The sequence below is a fragment of the Sphaeroforma arctica genome (assembly GCF_001186125.1).
Source record: "Sphaeroforma arctica JP610 unplaced genomic scaffold supercont1.41, whole genome shotgun sequence".
In the NCBI taxonomy this organism is placed as follows: domain Eukaryota; class Ichthyosporea; order Ichthyophonida; genus Sphaeroforma; species Sphaeroforma arctica.
In genome coordinates this window covers 1-15,140 of record NW_014040517.1, presented here as the reverse complement: position 1 = coordinate 15,140, position 15,140 = coordinate 1, and the positions used below count along the sequence as shown (strand labels likewise).

General features: G+C 42.8%; 3 protein-coding genes across 3 annotated transcripts in view; 2 read left to right on the top strand and 1 right to left on the bottom strand.

Annotated features, from left to right (window-relative positions):
* SARC_01089 (DNA-directed RNA polymerase I, II, and III subunit RPABC1) overlaps positions 1 to 356 on the bottom strand; it is a 4,350-nt gene extending 3,994 nt beyond the window's left edge. Inside the window, exon 1 of the mRNA XM_014305182.1 lies at positions 165 to 356. Coding sequence (XP_014160657.1) covers positions 165 to 218 — 54 coding nt within the window. The 5' untranslated portion in view covers positions 219 to 356. The remainder of the gene's footprint in view (positions 1 to 164) is intronic.
* A 393-nt stretch (positions 357 to 749) lies between these two features.
* On the top strand, positions 750 to 980 carry SARC_01088 (hypothetical protein; the record flags this gene model as incomplete). Its single annotated transcript, XM_014305181.1, has 1 exon — positions 750 to 980. The coding sequence occupies one exon, from the start codon at positions 750 to 752 to the stop codon at positions 978 to 980; it is 231 nt and encodes a 76-aa protein (XP_014160656.1).
* Positions 981 to 1,133: 153 nt separating this feature from the next.
* SARC_01087 (NADH dehydrogenase (ubiquinone) flavoprotein 1) lies at positions 1,134 to 7,661 on the top strand. Its single transcript, XM_014305180.1, has 12 exons — positions 1,134 to 1,426; positions 3,201 to 3,287; positions 3,519 to 3,619; positions 3,760 to 3,873; positions 4,185 to 4,355; positions 4,659 to 4,835; positions 5,448 to 5,557; positions 5,766 to 5,911; positions 6,063 to 6,271; positions 6,662 to 6,796; positions 7,079 to 7,127; positions 7,391 to 7,661. Exons 1-12 carry the CDS (start codon positions 1,399 to 1,401, stop codon positions 7,468 to 7,470), a joined length of 1,407 nt encoding a protein of 468 aa, XP_014160655.1. The 5' UTR covers positions 1,134 to 1,398; the 3' UTR covers positions 7,471 to 7,661.
* The last annotated feature ends 7,479 nt before the right edge of the window (positions 7,662 to 15,140 follow it).

Here is a 15,140-nt window from a genome sequence, read left to right as displayed (position 1 = left end):
TGTATATATATATATATATACAAATATTTGTGTTTGTATGTACGTATCTTTATATTCAATCAGGTAAATATGCTAATGATATTAATGAATGTCAACACCCGTGGAACTAGACTACTATAGAAGCAGGAGTGAAAATATATATCTTCATTCCGAGTAAATTATACCTTACGAATACGCCATAATCGCCAGACTTTCTTATCCACTCCTTCGATCTCCATATTTTATAACTTGTGTTTGACGTATGCGTTCTGTACTTATTTCTATACTAATACTGAGCAGTACGTGTTCTTGTCTGTGCTGAGTGTACAGCCTTATCAATTGTAAATAAAATACATCAGTGTGCTTCACCGACTGCACATGCTCTTGTGATATTTCTGATGCACACTTCTTGTGTGGGTGGATTTGAATAATATTCGTCCCGCAATCGGATCCCGATATGGAATTCCTACAATACGCGGTAAAAGTATTTATCATCACGGCTTCCAAAAAGGATTTTAGCGGGAAAATCGAAATATTTATAGAAATAAAAGTTAAACAGCAACAACTAGAAAATTATGACATTACCAGTTCCCGGAATTATCCCGGAATGATTTCCTCATTACAACTCCACTATATAACTATTTATTTATTACTATCGTCTTTTTTTTTTTTAAATGTATTACAATATTACACACGACAGAATACAGACTCGAGTACAGACTAAATACAGTCAGGACTGCAGCCCAGTTTTAATTCCCGATACCGACTCTATGAGTCAGAAGTCCGAGACTCCGAGCCTACTGGCCAAGGTACCAGGGCCAGGGGCCCAGACTCCAGAGTCCCAGTCTCCACTCTCCAGTGCCAGAGCCCAGAGCCCAGAGCCCAGAGCCCAGAGCCCAGAGCCCAGAGCCCAGGCCCATCCCCCCAACCAGTGTGGCAGAGCCCAGAGCCCAGCCCCCACCTCGAAGTGTGGCAGTCTGGCAGAGCCGCAGAAGGTCTAAAGACTACATTCGCCAGCCGATTTTATGGTATATTTTATGGAAATGACTCATTCTCAGAGAGTGAGAATAATCATAGCCTTCTTGTGATAGACAGAATATCATATTTATAAATATAAAAATATATAAATAGAATTCTGTATATTTGAGGGTTCGCAAGACGAACAAATTTCAAGACAAAATAGGCAGAGTGACGGCACAATAATCAATGAGAACTGTCTTGTCAAGAGAACCTCTACTGCATCAGGATTATGAACTCATTGAACAAACACAAATCTCGCAGTCCCATACTAGAGTGTCACACACAAGGACGCTAAGTGCCTCTTGATTTATAAGACGTTGGCAGTGATCAACTCTTGTGCAACACTCCTTGACGGAACTATCACGGATAGCACCCTCATAAGGTGCTCGCATATACAATATGCTTTCACTGGCAAGCGCTGGGAAAGGTATATACGACTCTTGGTCTCTGAAAGTCTTACTGATGTACGGTAGTAGACGCAGTGTACGTCAACGACGATGAACATATGTCTAATGTTGTATACTCACTGCACTCGCCTTTTATTACCAATATAATGCGCATTGTGTTCAGCACCGTTGCACATACTGTACGGATATCATTTTTGGCAGTTGCATATGCGTCAACGGCAGTTGCATATGTAAACTGTAACTAATGTGCAGACCCAAAATTTGTGTATTCCCCGAAAGGGCTGTTTGATAAAGAAATTTAACACAAATAGAGAAACGACAGCATATATATATATATATATATATATGCATGCGTGTGCGTGTGCGCATTGTGTATGTGACTATATATATATATATATATATAGATGTGTGTGTGTTTCTGTGTCTGTGTCTGTGACTGTGTATCGTTATGTTTTGGAAGTTTGTATGTGTATATGTATGGCACCTATTTGATGAAGTTTATGTTAGTGAGTCTAGGTATCAATATTTGTATATCGGACGTGTCTATGTCTACGTATATATATATATATATAATAAAATACATCCAAGCATGGGTTTGTGCATTTGTGAACGAACAAGCAAATGTATATCATGTTTATACATGTGTGTGTATATGTATTTCTTTATATGTATATATATATATGTGTGTGTGTGTGTATGTACGCGTTCGTGTATGTGTACGTATATCTATGTATATATATTATATATGTACCTTATTCATGTATATACGTGCACGTTATGTTTACATGTTTTTATTTTTTATACATTTATGTATGCATCTATTCAGATTTACACGCTACTTGATGTGTGTGTGTGTATTCATGTATATAGGTATTGCTTTACATATGTTCATTCGTTTGTGCTCGCACATGACGTTGACTTTCGTCTTTGGATATGTACATACATATGCAGATATTGATATGTATCACAATTTCTGTTATATATAGTGGCATACTCACTTACATAATGCAACATACGTGTACATATATTATGCGTTGTTTGTATCGCTTTTCTCCGCGAGCATATCGTATGTATAATCGGTAATTGTAAGAAGGTATATTTTTATAATCACGTATTTCATAAAAATCAATACGAGATATTCGATCATTCTCATTGCTATGAGTTTGTTCATATATGCATGTGTGTGTGAAATTTTCTTGCATCCTATTACGTGGTATTGTATGTATGGATATTTCTTTCAGGTATCAAAGTGTAGCCAACTGGAACGATATTGATACCACCTGTGTTATAGTGATTACTGCAGTTTACGATCATGTGTCATGCTTTTCCGGTTGGATTGTATCGCAGATTACAGTGTCAACATCTCGTAGTTTCTATCTACATGCATGTGTTGTTCACCGGTATGTGTGATACACGTATTGTATTTCGTTATCCGGGATCTGTGCTCTATCATTTTCAGCTACCAGTTATGCACAATTCATTCCGTTCTACATCTGTCCATCTCCGTTGTCTGCCAAAGGAAATTTTGCGCAACTGTCAATCAATGACTTGTCTATCAATTTCGATAGAATTTTCTACACTAGGTTTGCGCTTGCGTGCACTTGTACTTGATTTGATGTAATCGACTTACACGGGCACGTACTGTACACATCTATAGTCGAGCTATACTGGCATTACCGTTCATGAGCGTACAGGTGTCCCTGTATGTATGATATTGCAATCTCTACTGTCTTTACTAGGTCTCATATACGCTACACACATACTCAGGCATTGCACTCTTTCCATTTGTACCAGGCCTTTCGAGGACCTCATCCTACGCAGTCGCCGCTCCTGTGCTGAATAGCGCTGTAAGCTCAGCCTATTCTACCGAGCGGACGTATGGTATGTACCTAGGGAGTACTCGTGTTAGTCTGTCTGTTGTCGGTATATGCATTTTTGTGCATCCAGCATGCGCATAATGTATACGTGTATATGCGAATGTTTGACGGTTGTTCACTGGGGGGTTGTTTTTTTAGTCGGTAGTCGGATGTGCTATATATTCCGCCTGCAAGGCACAACTATATATCAATTTCACCTGTGTGCTATTTTTTATTTTTTATTTTTTTTGGGTAGGCGGTCTCAAGGATCAAGATAGAATCTTCACCAATATTTATGGTTTTCACGATTGGAAGCTGAAGGGTGCCAAATCACGAGGTCACTGGTATAAAACTAAGGTAAATATAATACCCATCCTACTTATCGCCATTTCCAGCATACGATCTCTTTTCCGAGCGCGTTTGTTCTGATTTTCCTTTCCGGCTGTTGGAAGCCTATCATTGTATATCACTCATGATTTATTTTAATTATTTGGCAGGAGATTATCGAGAAAGGTCACAAATGGATCTTGGGCGAGGTCAAGGCGTCCGGGCTTCGCGGTCGCGGTGGTGCAGGTTTCCCTTCTGGGTTGAAATGGAGTTTCATGGACAAGGTAGAAATGTTGCTACAATTCTTTGAATCACCTTGTTGATGTATTAGATACCTTGCATTTGAGCTGTAAATGTAGTGTAGCTTGACCGTTCTATGTACTCTGAGGATAAGCCTTCTTTAGTTGTTGTTGAGTCCTTACCGCACATTTTGCTAGGTACGAATAAACTTGGACTTGGCCCCAGTAGCCTAGGACTTGATTGTTGCTGGCATAGCATGCAATCATCCTATCGTCGAGAGAATAATCGGCTTTTAAATGGTAGTTTCAAATTTTAGATGGTTTCTCATTTCGGTAATGTACCTGCCTCCCTCCAGCCGTCCGACGGTCGCCCCAAGTACTTGGTAGTAAATGCCGATGAAGGTGAGCCGGGAACCTGCAAGGATCGCGAGATCATGCGATCTGACCCCCATACGCTCGTGGAAGGCTGTCTGGTCGCAGGACGGGCTATGGGTGCGCGTGCGGCTTATATTTACATCCGTGGAGAGGTAATCAGCTTCTTGTCTATTGCCTTCCCCAATTTGCTATTAAGTTTGGCTATTTTCTTGTTTTGTCATGTTTAGAATAATCAACTAGGTTTTTGTTTTTGTTGTTTTGTTTTTTTCATGTCACGCCTACCAATATAGTATCCTGGCTCGCCTCCTGCTCTTTTTTTCTTCGCGCTCGCTTTTAGTGTACACAACCGTCATAAGTCTCTACTTATTATGAAAGAACCCCGAAAGCCTTACAGGCGGTGACCATTGTACATTTTGGTATTAATCACTCGCACTGCTGTACTGCTCTGTTTTTAGTTCTACAATGAGGCTAGCAACTTGCAATATGCTATTAACGAAGCCTATGCTGATGGGCTTATCGGTAAGAACGCGTGCAATTCCGGGTATGACTTTGATATCTTCATGCACAGAGGGGCTGGTGCCTATGTGTGCGGCGAGGAAACGTCGTTGATCGAGTCGCTCGAGGGTAAGCAGGTAAGTACGATGCTCTTATTCTGAAATGAAAGTCGGTTTTTCTCTTGGAAACAGTATTTATCCTGCTTCGAAGTTACAATTGATGAACATTCAATATCAATTGTGCGTTTTGATCGGGGGTACGGTGTAGTATAAAGCGTGAGACATATTCTGCATGCAATTCAAAAACAACGCGACTTTCTTATACCGACTCGAAATACTACGCGACTCTATCTTATACCAATTCAAATCACTATGCGACTTATCTTATACCATTTCAAATTACTATGCGGCTCCATCTTATACCAATTCAAATTACTATGCGACATCGTATACCAATTCAAATTACGAACGTGACTATCTTGTACCAATTTAAAATACAAAGCGACTCTATCTTATACCGATTTTTAAATACAGCGCGACTCTTATATTATCCCAATCAAAATACAAAGCGCTTTTTATATATACCAATTTAAAATCCAAAGCGACTCTATTTTATACCAGTTCAAATCACAACGTGACTCTATCTTCTGCCAATTCAAAATAGAACGCGGCTCTATCTTTTGCCAATTCAAAATACAATGCGGCTCTATCTTCTGCCAATTCAAAATACAACGCGACTCTATCTTATAGGGAAAACCTCGCCTAAAGCCCCCATTTCCCGCTGATGTGGGTGTTTTCGGTTGCCCAACAACCGTAGCAAACGTTGAGACTGTCGCCGTGGCTCCTACTATCTGTCGTCGGTAAGTCACTGGTGTACCATTGTTGTTTTTGTGGGGTGCCGATGGTTTCGCATGAGTTGGCGCCGGGAGGCCTTGGTAGATCGTTTGTTAGGTGTTTGTCTCATGATGTTCGGTTATGTTCGTTCTTGGCGCTGTAAAATGGCCTACCTGACTCCACTTGTTGAACATCTATATGCAATCTTATACTGGTCACATCATCCTTTTTAAGTGGTGGAGCTTGGTTCGCCGGATTTGGTCGACCGCGTAACGAAGGAACTAAGTTATTCTGCATATCGGGACACGTCAACAATCCCTGTACCGTGGAGGAAGAGATGTCCATTCCACTCAAGGAGTTATTGGAAAGGCACTGTGGTGGTAAGTTGTCGACGGATGCCTTCGTGCGCCGATGCTCTCGCTCTCAAGGGCCGCTTGTAATTCTCGAATTCGTTCTTATCTGATAGTTGAACGTTCAATTGTCTCAACTAGCTTATCGCAAAGCGGTTTTATCTTGTTCAATGTACTTCAGGTGTGCGTGGAGGGTGGGATAACCTTCTCGCAGTCATCCCCGGCGGTTCGTCCGTACCCGTTCTGAATCAGAACGACTGTAAGGATGTGCTCATGGACTTCGATGCTTTGAAGGACTTGACCAGTGGTCTTGGTACCGCTGCTGTCATTGTGATGGATAAGAGCACGGATATCGTATCTATCATTGCTCGTCTAGCATCGTTCTATGCGGTATGTGACATTTGTCTCTACATGCTTTAGTTGAGTTGGAGGGGTTTTTTTTTGTTCGTTTAGACATTGTGCTTCCAAAAAGGTACTAATAGGAGGGCCCAATCCGCGGTCATTTGAATTTCCGGAGTATGTACGTTTAGTGCGGCTATTCTACACCCTTTCATATGCTCAAATAACCTGCCTCTGTTGTCTATATCGTGTGTTATTCGTGTTTCGCCTATATTTTAAACCAAAACAAAATATGGGCTTTATTATCGGTAATATTTCAATGCTGATGCCGGAACCGAGTGTTACATCGAAATAAATTGGCAATATTTCATTGAATATCATATAAATATCCAAGGCTCTGTGCTGATTGGCCACTTCCTTCCTCTGTCTTCTCCTGCACAGCACGAGAGTTGTGGGCAATGCACCCCATGTCGCGAGGGCACCACTTGGCTTAACAAAGTTATGCAGCGCTTTGTGACTGGTGATGCTAAACCTCAAGAAATTGATATGCTTATTGAACTCACGAAGCAGATCGAGGTGTGTAATTTGTAACGGTCGTTTCAAATTCTCAAACGACCTGTTTTTGTTTCCTCTCGTTTCTATGTGTGTATTTACTAGATCCATTGTGCATATTTGCAGTTTCGATCCTTAACCTAAGTATTATAGAAATTATTTCACTTGTATCAATTGTAACTACCAGCCATTTTTCAAGGTAAGCTATATGTGAGAATCGGCCTCTCTATCTGACAATGCATCTGCACTCGCCTCCTATTTTTTTGGCGAACCTAACAAGTAATCTCTAAATCTTTTATTAATTAGGGACACACCATCTGTGCCCTTGGAGATGCCGCCGCCTGGCCCGTACAAGGTATGCGCTGTCGCTTACTTTTAGGTTTTTCCATGTGGTTTATGATTACTCACAATTTTTGACATGAAAATGGCGTTTGTCTCGTTATTCAGCAAAGGATGACGAAATTTTTCTCAGTAATTATGTTCATGGTCAACAAAGATTATTTATACACATTGCTGATCTCGATTTATAAACTGTTTCTGGGTTCGAAAAAGGTTGTCACTGGTTTTGTAGTCAATTTCTTGTTCTGATTGTAGTGTGATCTTTCGTGTGCATCTTAGGCCTGGTACGAAAGTTCCGCCCCGAGATCGAAGATAGAATGGCCACTTTCGCCGCCAACAATAAGGAAGCGACCGCCTAATGCTGAGGAAGAAGCCGGTTGCAGTCAGAACTATTGACGTTACTGGAAAGATGTTTTTCAGACTGCCAGTTTAGAAGTCACTGATACATTAAAGTACTTCTTTGTTTTTCAAATACTGTCATTGAGCTCGATTTGGTCCATGAATACCTAAATGCCAATATGTTTATTGATTAAAGTGTTTTAAATATGGATTGGAGCTTCTAACGTTGGGCAACCGAATCCAACTACGACAAACAAGTCATGATACTAGAGCGAATCCGGATGAACAAGACTCCCATAGCCCAGTGTTTACCAGTCTCAGCACCCCCCGAGAAAAACATCCCTAAACCAACACATGATATTAAGACGGGCAAAGTTGAAACATACCACCAAACGATTTGTATCAAATTGGGTGGTAGTCGAAAAAAAAACACACTTTTTATATCTTCCACCCTGGTGGTCAAACAATTTTTTTGCCTGCCGCACGACCAAATTTTAATAAAATATAATTGTAAACCTAAACCCTAAAACCTTTTTCCGCTAACGTTTATTTGTAATCTTGATCGATTCAAAACACAATGTAACGGTGAACCTAGTTTTATTTCCTTGATAGTTGAATAAACGTCTACCCTAGCAGAATGAACTTCTTGAATGAACTAAACCACGTATTTATACTATCTCCGAAGGATTTCCTTGAGAATCCTGCCGCCAATCAAATCGTATATCTACTCAATTTCGAGCCTACAAGTCCATTCAACATATATCGTCATCTGCCAACCTCCAGCTCATATTACCCCGCACTTCGGTTCGCAAAGAACCAATCATACACCAACCTCCTCTTCTTTCGAGCCTGCGCGGCCGTTCGCCAACAAACCGCACAATACAACTTAGAACTTTTCAAACTTATTAAGTTTTCACACTTATAAGTTATCGCCCACTCTTAGAAGTTCTCGCACTCTTATTAACGCCCAGGAACATTACCGAACAGTTCGGTACTTACAACACCAACATTGTTTTAAACCGGAGGTAAACATGGTTGACATTACATCTCCCAATGAACAAGACATTAGTGTCGAGTTCATTCATTCAACCATTTACTCAACTGCTTCTTCCGCAAAATCGGATCCCTCGCAACCTGGAAGAACATCTGCAACTTGTTCCACCTGTTCTTTTTGAAGTGATGCTTCATAGCCAAATCCAAAGTATCTTCTACCACGCCCTTACTCTCCCCTCGCTTCGCCGCACCGACTATCGTATCAACACATATACCAAAAGCTGAATTCATGGCATATAACCAAGTCCTCCCCATCTTTGTTGATTGCATTACTGCCACCATCAAGTTCTGTAACACTAGCTACCCCTTCATCAGTATAATTGTAGAGCCAGATCAAACAAGCTTCCCTCCTACGCATTCTAATACTGGCCTCGTGCTTCGGATCCTCTAACCTCACCTTAAGCTGATCCACATGTATTGACTTAACCTTCCCATTAATTCTGACCTTGTACATCCCTTGTAAGTGTTCCCACTTAACAATCGTGCCTCTTACTAAATAGGTTTTCGCCAACTTACTATCCTTCGACTTACCAGTATACCAAACCAACTGCCCCGGCTGCCAATCTGGTGCCTCTTTTCTATTCTTGTCTCCCGCCTTTGCCTGCGCCTCCTTCGCTACTTCATCTCTAATGGTCACCGATCTATCCCGCACAGCAGCTTCACTCAGAAGCTCAGAACCTATCACCTCTAACAACTTCGCCTGAATTACTCTATCAGCCTGCCTCGTATAATGCCGGCCCGTAACATGATAGTATGGGCTGATACCCGTGGCCGAATTCACTGTCGCAGGGTACGCCAACATAACTGAATATATATATCCTGGCCATAAGGTTTCCTCCCCAACCGACAAGCTCTTAGCAAGCCAATCCACAATCGTACACAAGACCCTCTCTGCCCTACCATTGCCCTGATGCCTTTTTACTGATACGTAATGGCATTCTGTACCTCTCTCTGCCCAGAAACTTTTCATATCTGCTGAAGCGAACGGACCACCCTCATCCATCACTACCTTCTTAGGTGTACCCCAAGGCAACACTTGTTGTTGAACAAACTCTAATACCCCTTTAGTATTCTTCTCTTCCAATGTGTATGGCCGACACCACACCATCCTCGAAAAATGATCTATGGCCACTACTATACCTTCGAAACCGTGAACTGTCCTTGGCAAGGTCAAATGATCCATGCCTATACACACTGTAACCCCTTTCGGCCTCTCAGGCTGCATTAACAAACCTGTAGTCCCACGAAGCCCCTCAACTTGTTGACACGCAACACAACTCTTCAAAACCTTCACAACCTGCGAACGCAACACTTCCTCTCCATAATTAACCTTCAGGAACTCCTATATCCTTTCTACCCTAGCATGCGCTAAAGTCTGATGCACCAGCGTAATAACGTACTTTTGCAAAGGCTGAACAAGTTCTGACCATACACTTAGACCAATACACTTAAGCTGTTCGCTAGCCATTACATCCGGATCCCACATCTTAGCAATACCTCTCTCCATCACTGCAGTAACCTGCTGATGCATGAAACCCACACGAACCTTGAAGTCGGCACTGACCTTGTCATCAAGACTCTCCTCTAACACTCGCAGCTTCTCTTTAGCCACCGCCAGCCGGACCCTCCTGTCTTCCACACTCGTGCAGACTTTATCAAATGACAAATCCACACCTTCATCAATCTCTGGCAGACCCATTTTTGCACATGTAGCGAACGTAACACCCTCTACCGACACAGGCACCATAATAGGATCAAACCACCACGGCATACGACTAAGTCCATCCGCAACTTCGTTCTTTGGCCCTTCCAGGTACCGTACATCCATATCAAACGATCGTACATACATAACATTCCTGTACCGTCTCTTACCCACTGGATTCGACGTGAACTCTACCTGCTGAACCACACCAATTAGAGGCTGATGATCCATCTCTACTATAAGCACCTCGTACGATCTCCTAATCACACCCGCGAACTTCAAAACCCCATATGCTAGCGCTATCAATTCTCTATCGGTCGGAGACAAATTAGCATGGAAATCTATCTTGGAACTCACAAAGCCCACAGGAAGCCATTCTCCATCTCTTCTCACACATAAACAAGCACCTATACCCGAATCCGACGCATCTGTCTGCAACCTAAGTTGCTCCTCTTGTTTAGGTTCTACCAAGACTGTCTTCGCCTGCAAAATCTTCCGAGCCGACCGAAATACCTTCTACTGCTCATGACCCCACTGGAACCGTACCTTCTTCTTAGTCAAATCACTAATTGGAGCCAACATATTTGAGAAATTCGGAACGTATCTCGCCCACCATCCAAAACACTGATACCACGACCTGACTTCGGCCTTAGTTTTGGGCCTGGGCATATTTAATAACGCCTGAAGCTTTACTTCACTTATCATCGAACCCTTATCTGTAACTTCTCGACCCATCACGACTATAGGATCTTCTCGATACGCAAAATTACATTTTGACAGCCGCAACTGTATCCCTTTCGCCTCAAAGTGCCTGATCATCTCCACAATACCATCTCAATGCTCAGCTGGATCATCCGAACCTAACGCGGTATCATCAATGTACGTCTTAATTCCTTTAAATCCTTCCAATGTCTCATCCATTAGTTGTTGGAACACAAATGATGCTTCCTTCAACCCAAACGGCATCCCAATAAATTGGAATCACTCTCCCCAGGGCGTCAATAATGCAGTAACCCCTCGACTACCAGGCTCTATCATTAACTGCCCAAACCCATTTCCAGCATCCACATTGGTTCTCCACTTGCACCCCTTAACTGTTGCCAGAAATTCACCTTCTGTTGGTATCGGATATGTACCCGAATTTAGCTGATAATTCGTACGCATATAATTTATGCACATCCTCCAATCCTTGGGTTCCTCATAACTGGGATTACTACCCGGCACTTTAGGCACAAGTTTCGGCACTGTAAGCCAATCCGTATCTTGCACCCTCTCTATCAACCCAGCTTCAAGCAATAGTTGCACCTTTTTCTTCATCACTTCTATAAGTCGCACATCTTTCTCCGCATATACTTGTCTCAAAGGCGCCCCTCCTTCTTTGATCTGAAGCTTAAGCATCCGATCCTTCACAAACTTTGGTTTCTTGTCATTGTACGCCACCCTCCTATTAGCCGCCACCAACTCTGCCAATTCTTCCATAGACTTCTCCAGTTCTTCAGCCAACAGTTCCAAGCCACTCGTATCGAACATTAGATAATCGTCCTCAACCCCGGATTCATCACTTTCATAGCCTGAATCATAACCCCCATCATTTTGCATATGAAATGGTGTTACCTGTTCTGCTCGCTGATATAATAACGGCGCCGCCACATACTGAATATAATCTAACACGGCTCAGACGCCTCTTTGTTCAGCCAGGTCTTAAAGTCTGATGACTTCTCTCTTATCACCTCAACCGGAAACAGTGTATACTTAGTCACCCCTTGCCTAGTGAGTACTACCCCAGTTAATCCATACCCATTCAATTCACGTCTACCTAACAACATACCCGCATTGTGTGGAATACAATCCATAACCCACATATCCAACTTAACCCTCCTTTCTCCTACTAAAGTAGGCAAAACAACATCAACATCTCGCACCTTGTATAAAACTCTCCACACAAATTATACTGAGCAACCAGCCCCAGACGTTCTGCCAAACCCTTAGAAATCATCGACATATCGGCGCCTTGATCAACAAACATATCGACATAGCACTGTTCACTCTCCACATAACTATAGATCAACGGTTGGCCTGGTCCTTCATAACTAGCCGCCGCCGCATGTCACAAATCAGGTGTCCCATCTGCACTCATACGCACCTCCCCAGACGCTGCTGCCGATAAATTACCCCCGGATCGTGTTGTAGGACAGCATCTCGTAGTATGATCTCTCTTGCTACACGTATGACACACCACGTCTTTCAACACAGGACACTCTTTCACATAGTGACCATCCTGCTTGCAAAACAAGCACGCCCCTCTCAGACCTGTCATCCCTGAAACCCTGGACTCCTGTCTAGCTGCTGCTGCTTGCAACTGTCCTGCTCTCGCGGCTACCCTCGCCTGATATCTCCGGCCCGCTTGTTCCCTCTCTTCTTGGCGCGCTATGTCGTCTTCTCTCATCTCAGACAATTGCTCCAGCACCTGCCCCAACCCTCCTGCCTCAAACATTATCAGAACATGTTCTTCTCCGATTTGCGACTCGCGAATAAGGCTTTCAACATACTTATACACCGCTCAGTCAATCCTTTTAAACCCTCCATCACTACATCCTTAGAGCTCACATCATTTGCCAATTTAAGCAGCATATCCACAAAGTCATTATCCCTCAGCATAGGAACCATCCAGCGTGCCCCATGCTGATTCGCTTTCTTAGCATTCCTACAAATCACCTTGCACAATGCATCATACTCACACCGTTTCTGCCTAGCCTCTATCTTCAACTTAGCTGCTGCCCTTGGCTTGCCTGATATTTCAGCCTTCTTTCCTACTGTAGCAACCTTCACTGCAGGCACTCCTTTCTTCTTCTTAACATCCTCATCCTCACTGTCGCTACTTTCGCTGTTATCACTGCTGTCACTGTCCTTAGCGACTTCCTCCTCAGTCTCACTTTCGCTCTGTTTGTCCTCAGAAGGCACCTCAGTAAATGGATCCCGTTCTGGGAGCACTTTCTTTGCTTCAGCTTTCGCCGCAACATGCGAGCACCATAGTAATAAATCTCACGAGGATGTTCAATAACCTTTTCAGGCCTGGATCCCCACCCTCCTATTGCCTTCGCAAAATCCGCCTGGCTTCAAATGGGTCCTTAAACGCTGGATACAATGCTGCAGCCGCGATGTACATATCCTTCGTCTCTATAACAGTCTTGCTAATATAGCCCTCTAGTTCCGACTACGTCTCTGGTGTAACCTCCTTCAACAGAGCCATCGCTGGGCGGGACCCTCCTTTCTTCGCCTCAAGCCCATAAGCCTTGGTACCCCTGACGTAATCCCATCGATCCATAAGTGTCGTCATCGGCTCCCCTCTCACATATCTCCAGAGAGGTTGCCCAGTCCCAGCTGTATTATCCTTCTCGTAAACTATTTTCCACTAACGTTTATTTGTAATCTTGATCGATTCAAAACACAATGTAACGGTGAACCTAGATTTATTTCCTTGATAGTTGAATAAACGTCTACCTTAACAGAATGAACTTCTTGAATGAACTAAACCACGTATTTATACTATCTCCGAAGGATTTCCTTGAGAATCCTGCCGCCAATCAAATCGTGTATCTACTCAATTTCGAGTCTACAAGTTCATTCAACATATATCGTCATCTGCCAACCTCCAGCTCATATTACCCCGCACTTCGGTTCGCAAAGAACCAATCATACACCAACCCCCTCTTCTTTCGAGCCTGCGCGGCCGTTCGCCAACAAACCGCACAATACAACTTAGAACTTTTCAAACTAATTAGTTTTCACACTTTTAAGTTATCGCCCACACTTAGAAGTTCTCGCACTCTTATTAACGCCCAGGAGCATTACCGAACAGTTCGGTACTTACAACACCAACATTGTTTTAAATCGGAGGTAAACATGGTTGACATTACAAACCTAAAACCCTAAAGCCATCCTAAAGCAACTCAAACGTACTCAATTAACCTTCTCTGAGAAATACGGGGCCACTCTAGATCAACCAAGACTATCTGTCTATGACTCCCCAAAGTACAGAGACTCGTACACGAACGTACGAAACTGGCGGGTTGGCAAAACTTCAACAACTGGCTCACCGGCCTTAAGTTGGAGCTTCAACATTAAGGGGCTCTCAACTGATTGCACCCGATATGCAACGATCCTCACGTAGGCGGTGTCCCCAACATGGCTGATGATACGAAGTGTCGCAATACCATGATTGATTTTTATCATCTAAAAATATATATGCACCGTCTTTAAGTAACATCTGTCTACCCCACCGATTTTCAAACATATTTGCACGGCAACTATCACTGGCGGCCACGGACATTTCTGGTCAGCCGTGAAAAAAATGACTGACTTTACACTTTCCGGTACCGCTGAGACTACAAGGCAAGAACTTGTGAAAATACAAAAATAAGTGCTATGTACAATATAAGCTCTCAGCAGAGAGCATAATAATAATAAAAAGCTACTTCTTATATCTGCTGGATGTGGGTGGAAATATCCCAAACAAGTGCCTGATCTGAGCTTTAATGTACAGTGTTAGCGATGGTTGCAAACAAATTCGATCAGACATTTTATACCCTGACATGCGCTTGCTCACCATCAACGATGTTTACAGAAAGTCCTTCAATTTGTTGGCAACAATCAACTGGATTCTTCTAAACCTCCATCTGGTCTCGATGCGTTCAAAATACATCGCTTCTCAAGGCGACATCGCCCGATATAATTACCCAAAATACGACCTGAAGCAAACCACCCACTCTCGTCACGCAGCCAGCATCCGGCCACAAGTCCCAAATCGACTTTAGGCTACATCGGGAACTAATTATAAGGGAAACTATGTGACTTCAGATCGTATATACATACATATATATATATAAATATATATCCGGAACTAATTATAAGGGAAACTATGTGACTTCAGATCGT

Coding starts and splice junctions, on each gene's coding strand:
- SARC_01087 (XM_014305180.1), top strand. CDS start 1,399: ATGCTTTCACTGGCAAGCGCTGGGAAAG. Junction 3,874..4,184: donor AATGGAGTTTCATGGACAAG/GTAGAAATGTTG, acceptor GCCTCCCTCCAG/CCGTCCGACGGTCGCCCCAA. Junction 6,797..7,078: donor AACTCACGAAGCAGATCGAG/GTGTGTAATTTG, acceptor TTTATTAATTAG/GGACACACCATCTGTGCCCT.